Below are 19,885 nucleotides of genomic sequence, written 5' to 3'. Positions count from 1 at the left end.
ATAATGGCTCTTGTTAAACACTGTGTTTTTGTGACATTTTACATGTTAACAACTAATATGGACACAGTTTTGATATTTCAGTTTTGAAATTTCCTTACGTTAATGTTGCTACAGATAGTTTCCGAACATTTGCCCAAATGTTTACAAAGTGTAACGTAACATGAACAATTTGATCATCACAAGATTTATTAAAATATATAATTCTTGACATTCTTGATTTAGTTTTCCTAAATGTGAACATAAAAGAGATTATTTGCTACATAAGAAATATACTACTGAGAGTGCAAAAAACAAAAATAGACAGGTAAGGCATCAGCAGAGGAAGTTATTGCATATTTCTGAGGGACAGTGACAGTGAAGAGGTCTGTAGATTCTGCAGCATGAAGGCAAACAGCTTCTCTGCAATGCTCCTTAGGAGAATGGCTTCACAATCTTCATTGAGATGTAGTTCTGTGGATATGGAATAGACATTAAAATTTAATCAGATTACAAAATACTGTGCAAAAATAATATGTGTACCTGGTAGCTCCAGAAATATGCAACTCAATAAATTATCAGCAAAGTAATCTTACCGGTAGTGAGTAAAAGAGGATCCCGAAGAACAAGATAACCAGCAGAAGGACAATCGCCAGAATGAATATCCATTTGAATCTGCGCCAAACGATGAACTTCATGGTCTTGCAAGGGTTTGTAAACCAGAAGAATGACGTGTCAGGGCGGCTGTTGAACGGAGAAAGACAGCAACATTTACGTAATGTAAATTCATACTGAGCAATTCAAAGAACCACAAAATCAAACTGTCTTAATGACTCAGAGTTCTTACTTGGGTTGGTCCAGTTTGGGATTCATGTTTGGCTCATCTCTGCCTTTCCCAGCAGGTCTCTCATCCATCTCCTTCTCGTCCACTATTTCCAGTGACATCTCTACTTTCCCCTGTCAAATTTAGAACGCAGTCATAACTAGGACACAAACAAACAAACAAACAAAAAAGACTTAACCAGGGACTATGCTGTGGAGATCAACATACACCGAGCACATGTTTCCCATCCTGTTGGATCGCACATGGCCACCAGCCTCGTACAGACTTCTGGGAGAAGAGGGAGCTGAACTCTGGCATTTTGCTGATAGCTGAGCCTGCCACTTCTGGCAACATCTTTAGGTTGCACTTTTCCGGGCTCTTAGCAGGAGGGATCAGGTGGAGCAGATCTAGCTCAATTGAACCTGTAACAGTGATATCGATAGAAAATAATTGTAGTAATTTCTTAAGGCCTTCGTGTTTTTCATGGCATAAAATTGGGTTAATGACAATGCCGTTTTACCCAAGTAGTCATCCAGGGAGAATTTGTCATTGTCCCATATCTGGATGATCAGTTTAGGAGGAATCCTAAATTCAGTTTTGTCCAGATTCCAAAAGTGCTCCTGTAAAAAGGCAGACACTTAATTTTGATCATACCTGCCATCATGCATCTCAAAAATGATATAGTTATGAACATTAATCACACGATGCTTTGTTCCTGCTCCATGATCTCACTCACTTTCCTCGAGACAACACACAGCTGTTCTGCAGGCAGGTAGTCAAAGCCGAAGATGAACCTCCAGTTGAAATTCCCATCACCATCCAGGGATCTGTAGTGGACGTCAGTCTTCTGCTTGTGCTCTTCCATACCTGGCATCCATCTAGGAAACATGATAATGTTGAATTTAGATGTCTGAATGAGTCCAATGAGGAGGAAAATGCATATGTAAGTAAAACATAGTATGCAAGTACAAATGAAGGGTTCAGGTAAGAGACAGGAGTAATGTATAAAGTAATGTACCCTTTGACATAGATGTCACTCATGTTTTCTCCGGTGATGCTTGTTTCATCCAGTGTAACATCAGTTGTGTTCCAAATGATGGCTCGCAAGAAGTACCTGTTTTAAATATACTGTTATGTTTTATCCTTAAATGCGCTGTGATAAAGGATTATGTTGTCTCTCTTACTTCTTGGCTTTGCGTGGAGTGATATCACATGGATGTCCTGGCAGACCAAGGTTCTTGGGGAAAATGTCCACCCACATTTGAATTTGTCCCTGCATTTGTGTGAAAGGATGACTGTTTTAAATAAAACTATCATACAACAACATTAAGATGGTAAGATGTTCATACTTTATCTCTACAACCAAAAAAATTGAGGTGTTACTGCTGTTGTTTTAACCTGGGACAGGTTGGGTTGGTGGGAACTGCACAGGGTTCTGGTCTCCACATGTTCTGGTACCAAGCCCTGGTTTCTGAGGACATGTAAGGCCAACCTCTCTCTGGCTGGGCCCAAGTGTGGGTGGATCACAGTGTTTGTCTCTGCAAAGGGCACAGCACATCACAAAAGTTACGTATATAAGGATATTATACTGCAGAAGATGCATGTTAATACCAAAGTTATATAAACTGCCAAAATTGGATACTGAAAATACTATAATATAATCTTAACATTATTAAATAATCATCACATAGCGTTCAAGAAAAACTCAAGACATTCTCATTGTGATACTAGACACAAGAATACTACAAAAAATAAGATAATAAGGCTTTTGAGATTGGCAGTACCAAAGTCTTGCAGGTTGTACAGTTTTCCTGAGAAGGACAGTGAGGTGCCGTCTAGCTCTATGCGTGGAGGAGGGATGCCCCTCACTTTGGCCACTCGCTGGAGGATCTGGGAAGGCTTCAGCTGGTCTCTCCACTGATTGATCCCTGAACTGCAAGAACATTGTAGCTTTGTGGGTTTGGCTTTGAGACACAGAAACACATGAAAGACACAGTCCCTGGCCTTCTTTGTGGGATGTGTTGTCTACACTGTTGACGTGGCGCTCATAGTGCACATAAAAACACACAGAGAGTGCATACTTACACACAGTAAGTCTGTGGCAGTCCACAGCAGGACCTAAAACGAGACAGGAGCCTGTTCTCCAAATCGATGACTGTCTCACCCACTTTTTCGTCTCTGCTCAGTAAGTCATAGTCATACACAGCAATCTTTAGGTCCTTGTCTTGAGGCATGAAGCAGGACAGCTCAAACATCCTAAAGAAAAATGAAGAACATCATATATTGTACTGCTGCTCCTCCTTTAAGTACCCACACAAACTTGGTCTTGGTCAAAAAGCTCTGTAAACTGGATACAACACCTCCCAAATTCTGGATTCAGGGTGTTTGGTTTGTAGTTCTCCCTGTCATCCACTGTTTTCCTCCCCAGGGCAATCTTAATGTATGGGTCACACTGAAATGAGAATGCAATACAATGATCTAAGCTTCTGCAGCATCAATCAACTTTTCTAAACCAGGATGGTCATTCAGTTGCAGCATCATACAAAACTCACCATGCCATTTGTATCCTTAGGCTGCAGGTCAATGCACCGCACCACATAAATCCGGACCAGACACTCCTGAGGTCCGCTCTCAGGAAGCTCTCTGAACTGGCGGGGTGGGGCTGGCACCCCTGGGTCATCAGGCAGTGGGTATATCTTGAACGAGCCCTGAATATCACCAAAGAGTACAGCACTGTTAGTCACATGACATCTACAAGCTAATTACATTCAATACACATATAATACTGTGCATACACTGTGTTTATGCTACAGCAACAACAACAAAGTTGTCGATAAGTTCTTTCCCTGAACCAGTATCTCATGGTCTACTATAAATCCTCTTCTATTTTGCAGCTGGCAAATGAATCGACTGACTGTAATTGAAATTCATAAATTATCCACCAGAGGGCACACCAAGGCTAAGAAAAGTAGGTGTGCGGCTGCAGTGATTGCTTATGTTACAACAGTTTATGTACTGTATAATGCAACTGACTCACAGGGATACTTCCTCAAAAGCTGGTTTCTTTACCTTGAACTCTCCCACCACAGAGGGGTCATCTTCCTCCTCTTCAGTCTTTCCTCTCTGAAGTTTGAAAGTGCTGCAGAAATCAGTGAGACCCTGGAACTGCTCAACCTCCTCCAGTTCACTGTTGTACACCTGAAAACCACATAACACAAGTACACAGCCACATCACAGAAGGAAAATAACATCTATTGTACTGTAACATTTTGTCATCTATTGTAAAATCTGCTGCACAAACATGAGTCACACTTTCACGGTTGGGAGCTTTCAACCTGACTATACTTGACAGCTCAGTTGCAAGCTTTTTGGGAAACTTTGTCTTGTTGGTTTTCATTTAAAAAACTAACAGCTGAAACTTCTTAATGTTTTCACTGCCTATGTCAGCATTTAAGAAAAAACTTCTTTCTGTTTTAGATACACAGGCTGCGACTGCGAGATCTTATCTACGAAACAAACGACAACAAAGACTCTCGGGTCAGAAACCTGTCCCAGGCAGCTAGCTGTAGCTTGCAATATGAACACAAACCCAAATACAGATTAAATCTGCTGTTGTGTTTTCACAACATGTGATGACATGTTCTCACCTGTAATTTGTCATATCCCTTTTTCAGGTAAGGTCCGCACTTTTCCTGCTCTCCTATAGAGGCATAGAACTTACTCCACCAGTCTACCGCTTCCTCCTCCTACACAATGGAAAATAACACCAAACTTAGCATTTTTAGAGATGCTATCAGTAGCTATCTGTGAAAACAGAAAATCTCACCTTTTCTGCTTGAAGCTGCCAAGTGGGAAGCAAGCAAAGAGCATGTATCAATAAAGAGAAGCTGATGTGAAAATATTGTGTCCCACCTTTTGTGAGTGCATGATTATTTACCTCAGTTTTCATGATGGGTCTCTCCTCAATGTCTATGACAACATCTCCCTGGGCAGCAGCTATCATTGCCACTGCAAAGTCAATGGAGACAGCAAACAATGAGTTTGTACTGTATGTAGCTGAGTGCGTATGTATCTGCCTGAGACATTGGATTCATGTATATACCTCTAGCAGACATGCAGACTTCATTGTTGATGCGATACGGATCACAGCGGAACTCCTCCAGGCAGTCGATGGTGCACTGACCCACTACAGGCTTCCTCCCAAAGGGTCGGTGGTCGATTACCTTCAGCACAATGGGAGGGGTGTACATCTCCTCTTTGGGAAGAAGCTAAGTGAGAAAACAATAGAACAGGCCAGGTAAGGAATATGGAAATGTAGACTTGAAACACTCAAAGATGTCTGATTATTTTACTGAGAAAGTTTGATGGTTAGTACCACTTTGAGTAGCAGAACAGATCCAGGGAAGTTGGGGTTCTTTTTGAAGTTCCTGATCACCGCGGTTTGAACAATCTCACCTCCACACTCCACTATCAAACTGGGGGAGGAAACTGTGGCCAACTGGTAGGTCTTCATGTTCCTCAAGCCCCAAGTCAGGACCTGGGATCGACATAAGGACACTTAGAAAAACTAGTATGGGCAGATTAAGGGACTAGCAGGGTGGTTGGAGATAAAAGTGAAAGAGCGGTAGAGATGAGAAATGCAACAATAACAGAAAACATAGGGCTGGGCTGGTCTTGTCTGATCATGTAATGTCTGTGAAGGGAATTTATAACGGCTGGCAAAGGAGCAGGAAAGGTTAATGATGTACCTCAATCGCAGTGAGCTGCACAACAGGCCTGATTCCCTGGGGAACCATGTAGAGCCGCTCCCCCCGGCGAGGAGGGACCAGGGGCAGATCTCCATCATTGACCTGCAGGGCACAGGCAAGAGTATCACATCATAAATAGAGTTTAATCAAAGTTACAATGTGTTTACTTTCTTTAGTGTCTTCATTACCTTGTCCTTCAGAAGAAGCTCTGCAGCCAGCAGTACCTCCCCAGCACTGCGACCTTTTTTGGTGACTGGGTACCACAGCAGCTTCGGGCTGACAGCCACACTGGGGTTCAGTTTCACTACTGGGGGGCACGTGCAGCGACCCATGGGCTCATCTTTACCCTTGTAAATAAAGTACAGAGACTTAGGAAAGCCTGATTATATCCACTATGAACCCCAGTTGCATTTCTAGGATAAAAGTCTGTATGGTTCTGTGATTGGACCAGAAGTTTGGCAAATTAAATACTCAACATACTACTTGATCACTGTCATACAGCTCCAACACCACATCAGGAGGGTTGCGGGCAATAGTCTGTGGGTCCCCGTAGATTTCAATGTCCTCAAAGATGAGAGTCTGATCCCATGTGGGGTTCAGGGTGGTCCTGATGACTTCTGTGGTCTTACTCACATGTAGGAATGACACATGGACATATGGATCTGGAATGGACCAGGGTATTATTTTGATGGGAATGTGAGACAGAACATGTGAACCTGTGATGCTTAATGTCATTTCTTGTGCATCATGAATTGATTTCACATGGTTATTCTGGTTATTGTGAAGCACACGTTCTCTGCTTTCTTTTTACCTGAGAAGCTGTCTTTGTCCATGGCACAGAGGTTCCTCGCCTGATAGACGTACACTCTGAGATGGTAAATGAAAGACCCTGAAGGGGGATAAAATTTATAGCCATGTTAAACTATATCACAACCAAAAACAATATAATCTCATACGACACCTGCTGATTAGGCATGCGTTTATCCACAATTCAATGCTATCTTGCAATCAGATGTGATTCAACTACTCACGGCTAAAGTGGCAGGAAACGGTGGGTGTGTTGGCACCGAATACTTTGGCTGCATCCGTTTTACTGGCCTTCTCATCAACATCGACCCCCTGTTAAAAAAACCCAGTGTGAGGTGCTTAAAACAACACTTCAAAGCAAACATTTGAGCAAAATTGAGGAAAATTTGAAGAAACGAATGCAGAACTGAAATAAACTTCCTGAATTGTGTGCCAACATCTAACAGGAACAGGCACATGCTGGAGAATAATGAAAGGATATGACTCAGATGGCATAAAGTAACTCTTGTTGCCATGACAACTGCTTCGTCGAGGGACATTAAAGAACACAAAAAAATATTTAGCAATAAGTAAGACCCACTAATGCCCCTTCCAGTCTGAAGATGGCAGAGGCTCCAATGGAGTCTGATGGGACCATCTTTCTTCTCCAGCGGCGGCGGCGGAACGTGTCAGAGGTGCGCTCCTTCCTGTGGAACTTCCAGCCAATCAGAGAAGAGTACTCCCAGCCTTCCCCTGGTTCTCGCCTCTGCAGAGGAGACAAGGACAAAGAAAAGAATGAGAAACTACAGTCATGACATCTCTCAAAATCTACTGTTTTCTCATCTTCCTCACCTCAGCAGCAGCCACTTTTTCCGATATCTTCTTCCGTGGTCTTATGAGTCTCTTCCTGCGATGGACATGGTACATTTTCTCTGCTGCAACCCAGGATTTGGGCTTGTCATCAGGAGGAATGGTGATTCCGTACTCCCAACCTAATGCCAAAAGACACGCATGAATATACACAGAGGCTTAGTTAAACTTGCAGCATTTCAAACATGAAAACATAATGCAGAGACGATTTTGATCACATATTCCATCTTTAGCGTTCACAGTTACCTCTCTCATCTACAGCCCTGTTGCTGTCAAAGCTCCAGTCATCCTCCCAGGTCCATCCAGGCGGACAGTCAAACTCTTCTGGGCTTTGAACCTTTTCTCCATTCTACACAACAGAGTCACTTGTCATTCACTTATGTATATTTGAAATATTTAGTGGTTCAAAATTTTAAATCTACAATTTCTTTAGTTACATGTTAACACAAAATCATTGATGGTTTAAGGAATTTAAGTGAATATAATTAATCCTTAAACCAGCATCAACCAATTTTTTTGGCTACTTGGACCCTGATTAAGTCCAATATTCAGTGTGCTTTAAATTCTGTTTTGCTCTCCACAATCTCCTGAGGGAAATATCTAGCTATTTATCTACTAAATGCTTCACAATGTTAAACGGCTAGTCGCTAACTTTGTGTATTGGTCAGAGAGTCTACAGAGGGTTTATCAGAGATTTTTATCTGAAAGCAGCTGCCTGTTGTGTCTACAAAAAGAGGGAATCAAAACAGTAAAGTTGTGGGCCATGAAACGGAAACAATGAGCTGAAAGATGCTAGAATGCTCCATAGAGCTGAGGGGAAATGCAGTTTTTAGCTATTGCTGAGGCCACGTACAAAATCTATCATAAGCATTACAACCCTGATGGGAGCTAAATACCACAACCAGGCAGCTTCTGGGTCACATCCATAAAAGGCCATGTTTATTACACAAAGCAACCACAAAGCAACCTACCTGTCCTAAGTACATAAGAGCACAGGGAAAACTGATAACATTGGGCACTAACATGAATAGACACGCTTTTGTCCTGTAATCTTTCACATTTTTCACATAGTGCCCTAAAAGTTTGTGTGTGTGTGTGTGTATGTGTGTGTGGCAGACATGTATTACTCAGGCTGTGGGGACGAAAATATGTTTAGACAGCCACAATGTGGGGACTCGACTTTCTTAGGCGGACAAGACACAATTCCCCATAACGTAAACCATTAAATTTTGGGGGGAAGACTTGGGTTAAGGTTAGGGTAAGTGTGTGTGTGTGAGCAGTATCTCATACCACATCAGTGTAGGGCTCTGCAGCGGGCTTCCACTCCCCACCCGGGAAACGAGTTTCATTCTGAAAAACTTCATCTGTGAACTCTGTGTGGCCCGCATCTGCTTCTGTCAACAGGCTGTAGAAAACAACACCAAACGGTTGATGAGAAGCTTTGTGACTCAGACAGTAGCTATGTAGGACCCTGATAAATGGAACAGCTCAGGAGGATGGGCTTCAGAGAGCTAAAATCATTGACATGGGCCTCGGTGGGAGAATGTAAACATGTCCATAGAAGTAGAAGGCACTCAGGGAGGGAGGCAGAACTAACCAAAACACTGGCTGATGCCAAATTCCTTTTAATTTCCTGTGATTGTGTTCATAATATGGTTGTGTGCTGTGGCTGGTACTGATATATCACCACTGCCAATTAATACACGACAGAGCTGAAATACGAACAGGAACTTTTCTTGCTCAACTGCAGGATGATAACAGGATGTTTGTACTTGAGATTGTACAAGTCATGAATCACGAAAGACTGTGCGTGTGTGTGTGTGACAAAGTGAGTTTCTTAAACTCACCATCGCTCAGGGTCAACAAACCAGTCTTCCTCCCATTCCCATCCACGGGGAGGCAGAAAGCGCTCCTGTTTGAGTTTCACCTTTCCAGTCAAATCTGAGAACTTATGGCGACCAACCAGACCCGTAGTTCCCCACTTCCCAAGCACATGAGCCTGGTTCTCATACTGTGCAAAGAAAGCAGGCATGTTTGGGAGCAATTCTTCACACAAAGCATAAGTCAGATGTAACACAGCTGAAGTCAGATAGCTACTGTACCATTTCAGCGTACACGCTGAAGTTTCCCTCTGAGAAGCTGTTGAACTTCTGCTCATGGGCAGAGAGTCCGATCCACATGTTGACCCGCAGCTGAACGGGGATCTTCACACCTTTGTTCTTGTCCATGGGGTACTGACAAACAAAAAACGATGTGAGTTGGTTGTCAGTGAAACACACAATTAAAAATCAATGAATGTGTTATTGTACGTTGCCTGGTTTCCCACCTGCATGAAGATGGTCTGGGTCCGTCCACAGTATTTGCCTCGTGCCTGTTCGCTGAAGTTGGAGTACATGATCTGGTGTGCCGGGACTCGGGCAAAAGCCACCCGCTTCGCTCCTCTTAGCATCCAGATGATCACATCTGGCATGCTGTTTTGAGGCTAATGGAGACATATGACATTAAGTTACATTATAAAGTTTCACTGATATCATTTTGGGCTACATAACATTATATTGTCACTACAGGGGGCAGCTGGGCCCGTTACAGTGAAGAGCAAAGTTCCATGCAAACCATGGAATAGCTGTCTTTTTCCTGACCTCTTCTGCCAGCTGCTTAATTCTGTCCAACCAGTCTTCAATGTCACCAACAGTAGCCTTGACATCTGTGGCTTCCTCTCTCATGCGAACGGCCATCTGTGTGATACTGTCCACAGCAGCATCGCGCAGGTTTTTCATCTGGAGATCCAGAGCAGTCACATTGTGCTGGCCCTCCAGTACTGGAAGCTGGAAACTGTCAAATGTTTGTCAGGGAAAGTAAGTAATGTTACATCACAGCATGACTTCATATGACACAGATCCAGTGTAGGATCTGTCTGGTCCTGTCTCACCTGTTAAGGTCCTCAATCATGTGGTTGATGAGTTTGAGCCAAATCTCTGCCAGACGTGTCTCGGACACCTTGGCTAAGATGGCTGTCTTTAAAGAGGTGAGGTGGGACTCCTAAAATAAATCAGAAAGATGGATAAAAGGACATGACAGAGTAGTACTACTTGTGTTGATATGCGCAATATTTGGGAATGCTGTGTGCCACTGTGACTTATTCTCACCAGTCTCTCAGCGATGAAGAGGAGAATGTTGACAGAGTCCAGACGGTGGCTGATGTCCTCCCAGTACGAATTGAGAATCACTACAGGCTTAGTGTCAGCCCAGGGCAGGTAATAGTAGTGATTACCTATGGGATACCACATAAATATACCCTGTCATTCTAAATACAAGTTGTGGAGTTGACTGCACACAACCGTGCTGTCATTGTGGTCTCATGACCCCTTAGACAGACTTGGATCATTGTCAGCAGTTTCACTGAAGAACTGCCCAGTGTCCACTGCAATGTAGAGCACTTTCCACACAAAAATGTTAACCTAAAAACATGTTATGGGCCACAAAAACAGGTATATGATGCTAAATTATAAATGGATTAAAGTTTAGAGTCATTTTTTGAATCATCTTGGAGTCTTTCATACCATCAAACACAGCAAAGCTGTACTGGGTGGTGGACGACAGGGGCTTGCAGGTGGAGTCCAGCTTGTTACCATAGTTACCGATGCTGACCTCAAACTGGACTGGCTCGCCCGGCTCTTGGAGCATGCACGCACTGTGGAACACAGCGCACAGAGAGTACTTCCTCCTCCGCTGGTATTTCTGAATTAAAGAGAATGTGGTCAGAAGTTATGTCAGAGGTTTCACTTTGCTGAACACCGAGCTACTGGTGTTTCCTGTCCAATAATGGAATAACATTGTCAAGAAAAAAAGTAGTCATGCAACTTGTGGATTCAAAATGTTGGGCTGTGTATCTTAAGGGTTGTGAAATAAATCAAATATAGTAGAGCAGTAATTACAGTACACATACCTGTGTCACCAGGATGTCATCACTGGAGATGTCATCCACATTCTTATCAACCTTTCCGTCCAGCTGGGTGGACAGCTCCACAAGGATCCTCCCCCTGTAGGCGACGCCTTCACCCTGAAACAGATCACAATGCAAAAACCTCATGCACACGCTGTCATGTTTTTAGGTCAAGCGTTTCCTCATGGGGGCCCCCCTCACTGGGAACTGCTTCTGGCCTACTGATGGGGGCGCTGCTGAGGGGACAGCTCTGGCCTGGATGGCTGGAGGCCTCCGCACCTTGGTGTGGGGCCTTCTGTCTGCCTGGGTCGGGGTGGTCTCGGGTGGCGCCCCCCGGTCATGAGCCGGGGGCCCTCTCAGTGTGGATGGCCCCCAAAGGTGGCTTACTACTTATCTTATCCGTATGGGTGCGTGTGTGTCTGTGTGTGTGTTTCTGTATGTAGTTATGGGGGCGGGAGGGCTGGGTTTTCTTCTCTGTCGTTTTTAGCCTCTGTGAGGCACTTTGTGTTGCTTTTTAAGTATGAAAAGTGCCATATAAATAAATAAAGTTTGAAGTTTGAAGTATGTGTCTACACCTATTGAACCCTCTGCTCTGAGCTGATGGGGGGGGGGGGTCTTACCTTTCCAAAGTTGAGTTCCTCATATGGGTCGGGCAGGCCAGTGAATTCTCTTGGGCTGCCATACAGGTTGACATAGCAAGGCCCAAAAGCTGGGAGAAAACCGATCTCTGATGCTGCGGTGCTCACTGTAACACACACACACTCTGTTTAATAACCCACCTGCACAGTTTCATGGTTTATGAAGCAATAAGGTGTATGAGAATAGACACACAAACAGAAGCACAGGGTTGATGATGAAATTAATCTAAACATCTACTATATAGCTTGTCATGAAGTTAACTAACTTTTTTCAACGTGATCATTAAAACCTAAAACATACAGATGATCATTTCTTACGTACGTTCAGACTCTGCGTTGGAACTTTCAGCCCGTGCGTCTGTTTCCAGTGGCAAAAAAAAAACAAAAAAAAACATATTAAATGTCATCATGCAATATCAAACATTTAAAACAATGAGTCACAGCAGCTGTCACAAAAACACAGATTATGTCATTACCTTCAATCTCTCCACCAGAGGAAGACATCGTGCTCAGATTTAAATACGCCGTTCCTATGGCGTCATTCTTGGTCAGCCGATCCCTGCCAGGAGTAAACGGGCATGTTAAGAGTTTGTTGTGGTATTATTGTCATTTGTGCAGCTGTGTACATCTGAATTGTAGCTCTTACCAGTCATACACTGTCAACTTGATGCGTTCACACATAGATGGGAACTGCAGACACAGACAGGCATGTGTTAATTTGTGCTAAATGTTAGATTTGAATCTATATCTCAATATGATTGTCTCATACCTTGACTTGGAGATTGATGACTTCATTCCACTCGGGGTTTGCATTTTTCTCAATGATTTTGGTGTGCAGCTAAAATAAAGAAAATGCTTTTGCATATAAATAATCACACAGTAAGAACATTAGAAAAACAATCTTTTTTACTGAAACATGAAATACCTTCTGGCCAGCAAAGCTGACTTCCACAAATGGATCCACCAAGTTCTTCTTATCTCCATCCCCTCCAAAGACCTGTTTGACTGTCTGAACAAAGGCATCATCCACTGCAATGTAAAGCAGGGTGTAAACGGAGGTTTTTCGCGGGTATTCAACCACGCTGAACGACAGTGGCTAAAGGAATTTATGAGCTACTTACTCTGTGGCATATCCTCAGCACGGTACACTTTGAGGCTGAACGTGGCCCACCGCATTGTGACACCGGCTGGCACCAAAAGATTGCTTTCAATGTCGTCCTGCTCCTCACTCATCTCTCTCCTGTCACTCTAGACCCAGAGAGGAGAGGAGAGTTTGTCACAGTTTTTTTCAATACTGATATGTACTTGAAAGAAATCTGATGGTGAGTAAGACGGTAGACGCACCGGTGGCTCATCTCCAGTGCCCACAACAATTATGCTGACTTTCAGGTAACCTCTGGCCCCTGAGCTGGAGTCATCAGGATCACTCAGGAGGAGCCATTTCCTCATTATGGCATGACCTGGACAGGGTGCAATATTCATGTTCAAATGTCTGCAAGTATTGTAGGGGCAAACGTACAAACATTTCTCACAGAGTATGCATTTAACATGGAATTACGGACCTGGTTCATCATAGATGTAGCCAACATCCAGCTGGGTAAACAAGAAAAAGCATTGAAAATTTGTCAACCTGCTGCTGAAAAAAGCCAGAATTCTGCTACACTAAGGCCCCGCTCGTGAGTGATGAATCACTGCAGATCAAAAGATAAGGACTTGAAAGCATCTGAATTGGCCTACCTTGAACTCTCCCATTAGACTGTCAGCTCTGAGGGAGAAGGAGTCATAAACCTGTCAAGAAATACACAGCACCACAACCTCAGCAGATGTAGATTCTAAAAGCACATAATGGATGGTTCTTTTATTCGTGGAACAGACCAAAAAGTGCATTAACAGGAGACAATTACGCACCCGAAGACTAATGCTCTCATCGAACAGCTCTGAGGGGAGCATGTTAACGTTGTAGAAAAACATCTGAGGAACAGAAACAGAAAGTCATAACTGAATGACTATTTCTCTTATCGCTGCATCCGCAAAACATTTGGATGTCAGACAAACTGTGACAAGCATTATAGGACTTACAATGCATTAAGCTGAGATGCTTATAGCAAAAACTGAGATGAGGGAAAGTGCATATGAGAGGAATTAGATGCGAGAGGAAGTTGAAGACATTGCCTTCAAGCTCTACTGTCATATCACCGCTGCAGATAAAGAGAGAAATACCCCCAGAGGGTTATTAAAGCTGATGGGGATTAAGTGGCAAAGAGAGGAGACACAAGGGTTTTAAACAGACAAGCAAGATAAAAGGCAAAAGTAAGCAATCACTAATTATCATTTCTATAAAGTGCTGTGAAATGTGTTTTTGTGGTGATGGACTCACTACCTCGTCAAAGAACGGGTTGTTCCCTCTTCTGATTCTAGTCCTGTGGGTCTGCCCGCATACGTTCACCTTAACAACCGGCTTGACGTTGTTGCCAGGCAGCTGTCGGCCCTCTACGACCCGAACACGAATCTGGACATTGCGAGCAACAGTGAGGCAGCTGAATAGTCAGAAAATGTATCCAGATCCTTTTTAAACACGTAATGATTCACTTGGGCTGACAAATCCCAACTTATTTAGTACAGACACAAGGCCTTTCACAGGAGCAGAAATACGCTCCCAAAGAAATTCATATGTGTGAAATTGATTTAAGACTGGTGCAATGATGTTTGTACTCCTCTAACATCAGGCATAAAGTCACTATTAGTCACTATTAGCTCAGCCTTCAGTGCATATTGGTGTCACTCGTGAAAACAAAAGATTTCTCTCCTATTAAGGAACAGAGAAATCAAAACTCAAACAATACCTGGAAGTCTTGAGGCTTATTGGTCAGGGCTCTATGCCTCTTACGGCGTAGACGGATTGGCTTGTGGCTGGGTTTCCCAGGCTGGTTTGAAGAAGTGAGAGCTCCAGGACTTCCACCCTGACCTCCTCCTTCCACATCTGCCTCCCCCTCGTCAGTGTCATCGCAGCCTCCTGTGGGGCAAACCCACAAAAAACATAACACTCTTTAAATCAACATGTCAAAGCACGTTGTGCTGTTTCCTCATCTTGATTTTCATCCATCATAAACAGACAACAAACGCCCTCTCACTGGAGATAAAGAGTCTGCACAGGATGCGCAATGTCAGTGTGAAATATGCAGTGTAATCCGCTGGTCTGGCAGTGAATTCCAGAGGGGAGGGATGTTTTGTTTGTTTGTTTTATGGAGGGAATAAAAGAACATTAAGACAATACATTCAAACTTTTCATTTCTTAGGTTAACTGTCTACTTACCAGCAACCGCATGAGACATGTCTGCATCAGGTTGGTCATTTAGGTTTGGAGTAGCACTGGGAGGTGGCTCATACCCAATGAGCAAATTTATGGTTGCCTGAAAAAAGTTAATGCTTTCTTAATTTACATCATCAGCTGTACTGTTTAATCCCAAATGATATGTCACAGGATTCAGCAAATTCAGCTATTTTCTGCAGACCTCTGCAGACACCAGGCATCATTCGCTGCCGGGCTGATTTTCCATGTCGTAAAATTGTGTCATATGTAAATGCATTGCATCTGTGATTAAGTAAATGCATTCACCCCAACAGCCTGTTGTTTCTCGTTGATCAAGGGCACATTCTTGGATGGGAGGGACTTCAGGTGACCACTGGCCAGCTCTCTCAGAGTGATTTGTGCCGAGCCAATGAACCTGAAAAGCAATCACAGAAATTTAGTCTTGGTCAAACAATCATACATACATCAGCAAATGAATCACTGCAGCTGGAAGGAAACGAGTGTGTGTGTTTGAAGAGAAAACAAGGATGAAAAACTAAGAGAAGTATTAGGGAGGTTGCTTTGGTTTCATAAACTATGACAAACTTGTGTAATTATGACACAAGGGACTTGGACACAGTGTTTCTGGCTATAATAGCTCGTTGCTCTGGATAGTTTCCACTTCCCGATTTCATTTTGTCACATATTATGACAAACCAAGATGAGCAACAACACCTACACTGTTGTTTTTGCTACCAAACAGAGGTTATGCAGCAACAGTGATTAATAAATAACCACAATGGATTGCAACACATTTTCTAAAATCACCCCAAACCAAATGTCCAAAAGTCCATCACAATCTGAATTCAGGTGGATGTCGGTTACAGGTGGAGGCCAGATGGACTCTTGACCTCTAATCAACATTCATTAACATGTCAACAATTAAAAAAAGTTTTTCCTAGAAAGAAACATCCACTTTACCCGCCTAATTTTGGCAAATGAGGCATTTACGAGCAGCAGTACCATCTTTCAAGAGAACAAAGGATACTTTGCTGTGTGACAAGGACCAGCTGGTTACGCAGGCCGGCCCCTAAGATGACGAACAGTGCATGAAAAAGAAAGAACGATGGAAACAATTAACATCCACCACAGGCATGTGCTGGCTGCTCTGTGCCCAGGGTGGACAAATATGGAGGCAAAGAGGCGGGGGAAAGGGCAGTCTAAAGTAAGCAATATGAGAAGAGGCAAAACCATATTCATGAATATGCTCAGGTTCCCTTTTTTGTTCTCTCCTGTTGGACTATCATCTATCATTGCACTGAGCTTCAAAAACCCTGGGTTTTCCTTTGAAAGCATGCAGGGTAAGCTGTGGAGGATAAGAGAGGGAATCTGGTATGGCAATTTACTGTCTCTACCACTGCAGAGGCCACATGCAAAGACTACTGCGCTCATCAAACAGTTGAGACTAGAAAGTAGGAAACAAAAGTTTATGAAGTGCTCTATTGAAAAAAAAAGGAACTGACTTTTTAACCATAGCTGATGCTTTTCCTGGCACACTGATGTAGTTTCACTTTTGAAAATAAATGAAAAGATATTTGGCGAACAAACCGAGCAGTCTGCACTGCCACTTGAGTGGCTTTAGATGGCTTATCTTGATAGCACCACAGTTTGGCTCTGTTAGGCTCTCTGACTCACATTCCTCTTCTAGATTTTCCTACTGTAGGTTAAAGGTGTGGGTGAGAGTTGTGTCACCTGCAAGTTAAATCAAACACATTTCCCACAAGAATCAGTGACATACTATGTCTAAAGTTCCTTTTCCAAAGCATTACAGGCTGCGCTGATACTAGTCATCACACATGTGCCAGTGACAAGCCAGCGCAAGCTCTCTTATTCACCCTCCTCATGAGTTACAGGCGGTGATCATGGAAAAAGTATCTCAGTGCATTCGTGGCTGAAGCAGACACCCCTCCAAGCTCGCCCCACCCCTTTGTCTGCCTCAGAGTAATTTATGTTGTACTGGAGTCACTGGAGTGGCTCAGTGGAAACGTTATTGTTAGGTCTACCCTCTGCCCTGCACTGCAGAGCTACAACACACTTACAATGCTAGAAAAAGCATGCACGTGCCTGCAGATAAACAATACATTAGTAAGCAAAGTAATAAATTAAATAACAAGCATGAGTCCAGTTAGGAAAGATTAAATCAAGTGACTTTTCTTTCCTTTTAAGGCAACATTCCTCGGAAATGCTGGAGTGCTATTGTGAGGGAGACAAAGCACCTTCCTTATTGACGCTGCAAGTCTTAACATGGCCGCAGCGAGTCCTGTGGTTAAACAGCTCGGTGAAGTTAAAACATGCTCGTCTGCTCCTTAGGAAAAGATCATAATGACTATTTTCAACAACACTGTTAGAATAAATAGTAGCATTGCACTACAAGTGGTAGGAAAGAAGCACTAACAGATTGTAATCACATGTCTACCTTGTGAAAAGATAAATGGATGAGGTTTACACCTTTGGTCATTATGTGGCCTACTTTTTGCAGGATGATGGGGGTTTCTGTAATGACTGCCTAAACAAGGGAAATGGTTGTCAGTCAGCGTCACTCCTCTGCAACGGCACAAGGTGTTTAAATGAAACACCACTTTTGCTGAAAAGTACTAGGGGATATGCAAATGTCACAAATTATCTGTCCACTGATTTCCGCACACATACTTGTCTTTGCCGATTGTTTCATAGTCTTTTACAACCACGTTGATGAATGAAGATGCATCCAAGGGAGAGCCTTTCAGATCAAATTCAAGCACCTGGAATTACAAGGGCATTTGCAGTCAGTCACCAAGAGACAGCAGTGTTCACTGAGGTAATCACAGCTCCCAGGTGAGTAATCATTTCCCAATAAACAAATCCACATGTTGTAACTCTCACACTTTACAGTTCCCCACTTACTTCATTCCAAACAGGATTCAATTCATTGTCAACTGCTTTGGTTTTCTTTTTTTCACCTGTAAGCATAATAAAAAGTTAAGCCAGGTTTATTGGCAAAAACTGCAAAAATCAGAAAGAGACACTTACATCAGCTATATCAAACACACAGTGTGGACAGAAAAAAGCTTCCTCCAACCAAAAACATTTACAATCTGCTGGAAACAGATTAATTAGCAAAAATAAAGAACATACAGCCAAAAAGAAAAAAAAAAAAAACCTCTCTGGGGACAGAGAGAGATATTCTGACCTTATTAGGATGTACTTGGTTTTGTGTATGAATCACTGTCAAAATATTCAGATTCAGATTGCTCTATGAATAGATGCAATGCGTACTGTACACTGGTATTACATTTAAAAGAGATGTCCAAAAACTTTGGTGGGAACTTAAACACTGTATGCATAATCAATGTGGCGGAGAAAGAAGAGCATGCAGCAGTTTATCTTAAGAAAAAAAAAAAGACAAAAGACAAAGTAATAGCCATCTCTCACCTCTAAAGACAATCGCAGCTATTGGATCTGGGTTTCCAAGTTTCTTTTTGGGGATCCCACTTGCGGACTCAACAATGACCCGCAGCATTTTGATCAAATTTACTCAGAGAGACGTGTCATATTCCGCTGAGAGCACTCACGGAGGGAACTGAAACGCACAGATGTGCAGAGGGAGAGGAGCGGATACCGGACGGCAGCCTCCCTCATGAGTCAGTGGCATGAAACACACCAGACAGCCTGGGTGAGGTGGGTTAATATACGACATGTACACATTCATCTTTATCACCTACATCTGAATACATTTCCAAAATACTTCATACTTACAAGTCAGTTTTGCTTAACGTGACTGCAGAACACTGAATGGATCCATCCACCATCCAGGCTTGCAACCAGTCAGTCCACTCTTGTATTGTACTGCAGCGCCCCTTAGGGGTGAAATGAAGTCTTGCATCCTTTCCGTGCTGTCGGAAACTATATTTAAGCTAACCTCGCTGTTAGCCGTACTGTACAAAATGCTAGTTTACGGTATTGTTTCCAACTAACCTTAGTTAACGTTACATACTTTGATAAGATATAAACCCAACCAAACACACACACACACACACACACACACACACACACACACACACACATCTTTAGGACACAAAAACGCTGCTCCAGGAGGAGTATCATATTTTCCAATAATTTTGGAATTGTTTTAAAATAACGGTAAAGAGGAGTTAGGGCGGGGTAAGTCTTTGAATGCACCATAATTCATCATTGCAGTGACAGTTTGGCTGTTTGGCAGCAACAGTGTTGCTAGTCCCTCTGTCCCAAGGTAATGCTAACTAAAAAAAATATTTGTTAGCTACTACAGTCATTTTAAGAAGATAGGAGCTCATTTAACGTGAATTTTGGTGTGGAAAGTCAGTAGCAGTACCGCTTGCAACTTAGTTAACATAGTACCATCAGTGCTTTATGCTAGGCAACACTAGCCTTACTGTTTTATGCAGTTTTGATTTCTTTTTTCAAGCTAATACTTACCTGACGCTAGCTAAATTGGCTAACTGTAAGGTGTTATCAGAGGTGGTCCGGTTGTTATACAGCATCTTTGGTGTTACCTTCTCTTTGTCAAGGTTATTGGCTAACAATACCATCTTCAAGTATGACGATAATTTGTGCTTTTTTTTTTTTTTTGGTTAAGTTGATGGTAGCTAACTGCTTATTAGCTTTACTAGCAAGCACTGATTATTGATGTGATCTTAGTTAACGTTAGCTAACTTTATTTCTAATGTTGCAGACAGAGAGCAAATGTATGAAATCAAGTAACTTAAAAAGTACAAATACTAGCATCCACTTCCA

The 19,885-nt window shown here is 42.8% G+C and overlaps 1 protein-coding gene across 2 annotated transcripts; it reads right to left on the bottom strand.

The window, feature by feature from the left end:
* Nucleotides 1–171: 171 nt before the first annotated feature.
* Nucleotides 172–18,672, bottom strand: myofl (myoferlin like). Of its 2 annotated transcripts, XM_076743197.1 has the most exons (54): nucleotides 18,545–18,672; nucleotides 18,017–18,072; nucleotides 17,783–17,874; nucleotides 15,401–15,509; nucleotides 15,098–15,194; nucleotides 14,628–14,797; nucleotides 14,165–14,293; nucleotides 13,693–13,755; nucleotides 13,522–13,572; nucleotides 13,347–13,377; nucleotides 13,129–13,244; nucleotides 12,906–13,032; nucleotides 12,710–12,813; nucleotides 12,554–12,622; nucleotides 12,431–12,474; nucleotides 12,261–12,343; nucleotides 12,107–12,142; nucleotides 11,767–11,891; nucleotides 11,150–11,263; nucleotides 10,764–10,941; nucleotides 10,350–10,474; nucleotides 10,133–10,242; nucleotides 9,843–10,035; nucleotides 9,530–9,685; nucleotides 9,306–9,437; nucleotides 9,051–9,214; nucleotides 8,494–8,608; nucleotides 7,450–7,552; nucleotides 7,186–7,325; nucleotides 6,935–7,099; nucleotides 6,579–6,666; nucleotides 6,359–6,436; nucleotides 6,028–6,209; nucleotides 5,736–5,894; nucleotides 5,548–5,649; nucleotides 5,175–5,336; nucleotides 4,902–5,067; nucleotides 4,737–4,807; nucleotides 4,626–4,640; nucleotides 4,447–4,545; nucleotides 3,869–3,997; nucleotides 3,352–3,507; nucleotides 3,160–3,251; nucleotides 2,885–3,055; nucleotides 2,584–2,732; nucleotides 2,198–2,337; nucleotides 1,984–2,072; nucleotides 1,818–1,913; nucleotides 1,536–1,677; nucleotides 1,320–1,419; nucleotides 1,028–1,221; nucleotides 824–933; nucleotides 573–720; nucleotides 172–450 (listed from the first exon to the last, which is right to left on the bottom strand). In XM_076743197.1, the coding sequence occupies exons 1-54, from the start codon at nucleotides 18,630–18,632 to the stop codon at nucleotides 412–414; spliced, it is 6,162 nt and encodes a 2,053-aa protein (XP_076599312.1). In that variant the 5' UTR covers nucleotides 18,633–18,672; the 3' UTR covers nucleotides 172–411. The 2 variants fall into 2 exon arrangements, with proteins under 2 accessions (XP_076599312.1, XP_076599313.1); XM_076743198.1 differs by lacking the exon at nucleotides 4,626–4,640.
* Between the last annotated feature and the right edge of the window lie 1,213 nt (nucleotides 18,673–19,885).

The sequence above is a fragment of the Chaetodon auriga genome, chromosome 11 (genome assembly GCF_051107435.1).
Source record: "Chaetodon auriga isolate fChaAug3 chromosome 11, fChaAug3.hap1, whole genome shotgun sequence".
Classification (NCBI taxonomy): Eukaryota; Metazoa; Chordata; class Actinopteri; order Chaetodontiformes; family Chaetodontidae; genus Chaetodon; species Chaetodon auriga.
Note: the sequence above shows the minus strand (reverse complement) of the source record. Positions and strands in the feature narration are given on the sequence as shown.

Excerpts from the sequence above, each read along its gene's own strand:
- myofl (XM_076743197.1), bottom strand. The coding sequence starts at position 18,632 with ATGCTGCGGGTCATTGTTGAGTCCGCAAGTGGGATCCCCAAAAAGAAA. Across the intron at positions 14,294-14,627 it reads ATAAGCCTCAAGACTTCCAG|ATTCGTGTTCGGGTCGTAGA; the intron begins GTATTGTTTGAG and ends CGCAATGTCCAG. Across the intron at positions 7,553-8,493 it reads CAGAGCCCTACACTGATGTG|AATGGAGAAAAGGTTCAAAG; the intron begins GTATGAGATACT and ends TCTGTTGTGTAG.